The sequence below is a fragment of the Rhagoletis pomonella genome, unplaced genomic scaffold (genome assembly GCF_013731165.1).
Source record: "Rhagoletis pomonella isolate Grant_MI unplaced genomic scaffold, Rhpom_1.0 Rhpom_scaffold_00003, whole genome shotgun sequence".
Lineage (NCBI taxonomy): Eukaryota > Metazoa > Arthropoda > Insecta > Diptera > Tephritidae > Rhagoletis > Rhagoletis pomonella.
Window position 1 is genome coordinate 76,047,246 of NW_023458557.1, and position 4,121 is coordinate 76,051,366.

The 4,121-nt window shown below is 39.3% G+C and overlaps 1 protein-coding gene across 1 annotated transcript; it reads right to left on the reverse strand.

Annotated features, from left to right (window-relative positions):
• Window positions 1-333: 333 nt before the first annotated feature.
• Window positions 334-3,899, reverse strand: LOC118735545 (angiotensin-converting enzyme-related protein). The gene is made up of 6 exons (XM_036465351.1): window positions 3,573-3,899; window positions 2,923-3,499; window positions 1,407-2,119; window positions 988-1,343; window positions 750-922; window positions 334-624 (listed from the first exon to the last, which is right to left on the reverse strand). The coding sequence occupies exons 1-6, from the start codon at window positions 3,633-3,635 to the stop codon at window positions 587-589; spliced, it is 1,920 nt and encodes a 639-aa protein (XP_036321244.1). The 5' UTR covers window positions 3,636-3,899; the 3' UTR covers window positions 334-586.
• Window positions 3,900-4,121: the final 222 nt, after the last annotated feature.

Below are 4,121 nucleotides of genomic sequence, written 5' to 3' on the forward strand. Positions count from 1 at the left end.
GCTCCCCAGATGTTGCCAAGTAATTATTTGCTCACTGAGTGTTGGCTTTCTAGGTAAAAGTTGATGCTTTGGAAATGTTGTATGCACTTAAATTAGTAACAAGGTTTATAAAATGTTTATGTATATTAACCTTGCACTTATGCAATGTGTGTGTTTTTTAAACGTTAAATGTGTCAAGTAATAAGTCAGATCTAATAGACATAGAAAGAATGTCGCTTTGTGTATCAGCAGTAAACTCCCTTCAGCTTCAGTGGTTCTTTCAGTAGCATCATAAAGCGTTGCTTATACATCTTTAGAAAGTTCCATTGGCGCACAGTGATTTCCGAATATAAATCTAGGTGAACATATTTTATTTATATATGCACAGCGACCGGGAATATAAAAAATAGCTAATTTAGAATTTACAAATTTGGATCGTATAAAATCTCTTTAATCTCAAAGTTAAACGTTAAAAAACCAAAATCCGTTATTTAAAAAGCCAGCGACAGCTACGGGACGACTTGCGTTCATTTGAGTTTTTTTTTTAAATTCTTGTACAAGTTTCAGCATTTTCACAAAATTCGTTGTCCCTTAGCTTGGCTAATTGTCAAGTACTGAATGCTGGACAGCAGTCACCGGCAACTTCTGCAAAGAAACGATGATACAAAATTCAAATATCTCACAAACTTAAACTTAACATAAGGGAATTTTTAATGACCATAACTATTAAATGTATATCTACTAAAAAAAATTGCAAAGGCAACACTCACTATCGGTATCGCCCCAGCCGAGTGGCACTTTCAAGCGTTGATTTTCTGCATGCAACCACTTGCTAAGTGGTTCAAAATATTCCATAAGCGCAGCTGGATCCATTTCAGTTTCGCCGGTAAACTCCTTTAGTGCTTTCTTCCAATGTATCGAGCCGCCAATTGAAAGGAATTTGCTAAGAAGCACAAAATTTCAATTAATTCTGTAATAAATGTTACTAACAAATAATAATTTGCCAACCCGAACGCTTCCCCAGCTTCTTTGCTGTTATATATGTCGCAGTTATCCAGTGTTTTCTCCGGGTCCCCCTTTACGTACTGGCCAGCTTTAATGCACATCGCCTTGTGGAATTGAAATTGGAAAATGTGTGCAGCAAAGTAACGCAAGTACTCGACATCAGCATCAATGTGATACTTTGCTGGCGGATCAAAATCGGCGTCGGTGCGTCGCACGGGCGGTTCCAAGCCCGAAAACTCAGAACGCATTTGCCAGAAAGCACAATTCCATTTAGACTCATCCACGTCACCGCGGAACACAACATAGCGGTATTTGTCCATTGTGTAAGCGAAGGGCAAGAACACAATTTTTTTAAGCGCCTGAAAGTGAGAATTTAAAATTTATTCGACAGAACTTAAAAAATCGCGAGCATAAGTACTCACAGTCTTGAACAACTCATTGATACGACTCTCTTCGTCCAACTTGTCCACATTCGAGAGTCCAATCGATTTGAGATGCTTCGGCGTGGCAACTGAAAGTGCTATAACATCACCTACAGCCTCATGGAAGCCAGGATTTGGCGCCGCACGAAAAACAGTCGGTTGATTTTCATATTGTAAATAGTATTGTATATGCCCAAGTTCATGATGCACCACATACAGATAGTGTGTATCAATTTCGGTGCACATTTTAATGCGCACATCGCTATCCTGATACAAATCCCAAGCCGAGGCGTGGCAAACAATTTCACGATCTGCCGGTCGTGTCAGCACACTTAAATCCCAAAAGCTGTTGGGCAACGCGCGCATGCCTAGCGATTGGAAAAATTGATCACCCAATTCGAAGAGTTTGCGTACAGTGTAGTTTTGGCGCTGCAACTCGCTGGTCACATCTACAAATGGCTTTTCGGGGTAGGGTGTAAACAGCGGCAATGCATTATCCCATTGTTGTCCCCACATATTACCCAGCAAATGCATGGGGATGTTGCCATTCTCCGGCACGATTGCATCACCATAATAGGCGCGTAGGCGATAACGTACGTAACCGTGTATTTCGCGATAGAGCGGTATAATAGCTTTATATACCTTATCTAGATTTGCCTCGAAATCGGGATCTTCATAAAAGTGAATCCAATAATCGGCGTAGGAGGAATAGGCTATTAAAATGAATAAAAAGATGCAGTGATAGTAAAGAGATAAGACTTGAGTAAGTGTATGTAATACAATAATAAATGAATCCGAGGGCTTATATTCAATCCCCCTATCTGCAATTTTCACAAAAACTACTTTGCGATGTTAGAACCTATGTGGGACTAACCTGTCATCACTGATGTTAATTCTGAGTTAGCAATTTAATAGTAAATTCTTCTGTCAAGCGTTAATATCACCGATGGCAGTCAAGTCTTAGGTGGATTTCTATATCAGAATCTCATTTTTGTGAAAAGTGCAGACAGATGGGTATTGAATATAAGCCATCGGTATGTATTACATAATATTTAAATGTTTTCCAGACTAGAAATGATTTTTCTCCCTTCAATTTACTTAAGTACCAGAAGTTTCATTTTAACTCTTCTTATCAACTTACGCGACTTCTGTGCCGCACATGGCTCATACAAATGTATGTACATATCGCACACTTCGATCTAAAGTGCGGCCAACTCCAAAAAAAAATTGGGCGCTTTTTGCATAAATCAATTCATAGGACTAACAACCAATTAATGGACATATTTTTTTTATGATTATATACAGTATAAATTAACTAAAAATCTACTATTTTTGTATTAATTGCGTTGAATCTATACGATCCACAGCAATTAAATTTCCCACTCTGAATATTGAGTTAGCTCACTTTAGATTTAGGTGTGCGATATGTACGTATGTATACGAAGCACTCGCCTTAGTAGGTACATACACATAAAAAAAAACGGCTCTTATCAGTACTAAAATGCCGGCATCTTACCATTCAGACGCGCTGACTTCCGACTCAATTCAATATATTTTTTGAAATTCTCGCGCATTGGTGTACCCGTCTTGTCGTACCACTGACGCCAGTAGTACTTCAGTTCTTTGGGGTCGCGACTATTCGAAAGTCGCTCCTGTATATGTGGCTCTAGCTGCAGCGTACAATTCCCCTCTTTATTGTATGGGCAAACCGTGGCTGTGGCATAATTTGACTGCATCGAACTGACGGCATTTAACAATTCCTTATAGTCATCTTCAGGTAATACATCTATACCCAAATCACCAAGTATAGTGGCTTGTCGTTTGATGTCTTCATCAGTTGAGTCAATGTATCCCGATGCGATTACTTTGCGTGTCATCTCCTTATTTGCGGCTGCATTTTTGGTAGCCACAGCAATCATTGCTTTCCGATTTTCCTCTGTAACATTGGTATTGTACTCATAGGAGGTAACGAACTCATTGCGACGCCGCTGACGTAGAAATTCGTTTTCACGCTCGAAGAATGTTCGCGCTTCTGATTTCAGTGCGTTACTGCTTGAGGATCGAGCAGAAACAGCTGCATATGCACGCACGGTCTATGGGTGGGGAAAATGAGAAAATACGAGTTAATGAAATGGGAAAACCTGCCAAGCCGGATCAGCAACTTACGACTGCCAAGAGCATTGCCTGCAGAAACAATACATTCTGCAGTAGTATAAAACTGTTTTTCATATTCAGTCACGGTAACCAATTCCTGCAGTCACGCGTTAAACTTGCTAACTACACGACGAACCAAATGCGACTGAACTGAGTTTTGTAAATTTTAATTCAATAAGAAATACTATGCGCCGGCTGCTATTAGCGGCGGGGTCAAGACGTGCTTTGCAAACAATTACTCGCAATCTCTTCCAACGAAATCTATGGAATATAAGAGTAATTAATAGATGCGGTTGACAAGACGCGCTCCTAGAAATTTGCTACTCTATTACTAACAAATATAATTAATTTATTATATATATTTTAATAACACCACTTAAATGTGCAATGTTTGTTTTTTTGTTTATATATGCGGCTTTCCCACTTTCCTAGGAATGTAGCAAAAACATCGATGCATCGAAAATATCAATCTTTTGCTTAGATACATCGAAAATTTTCCACTCGATATATACGGGCATTGGCTGCAGATCGTACGATTACCCCACGTCTACACCTTTTACA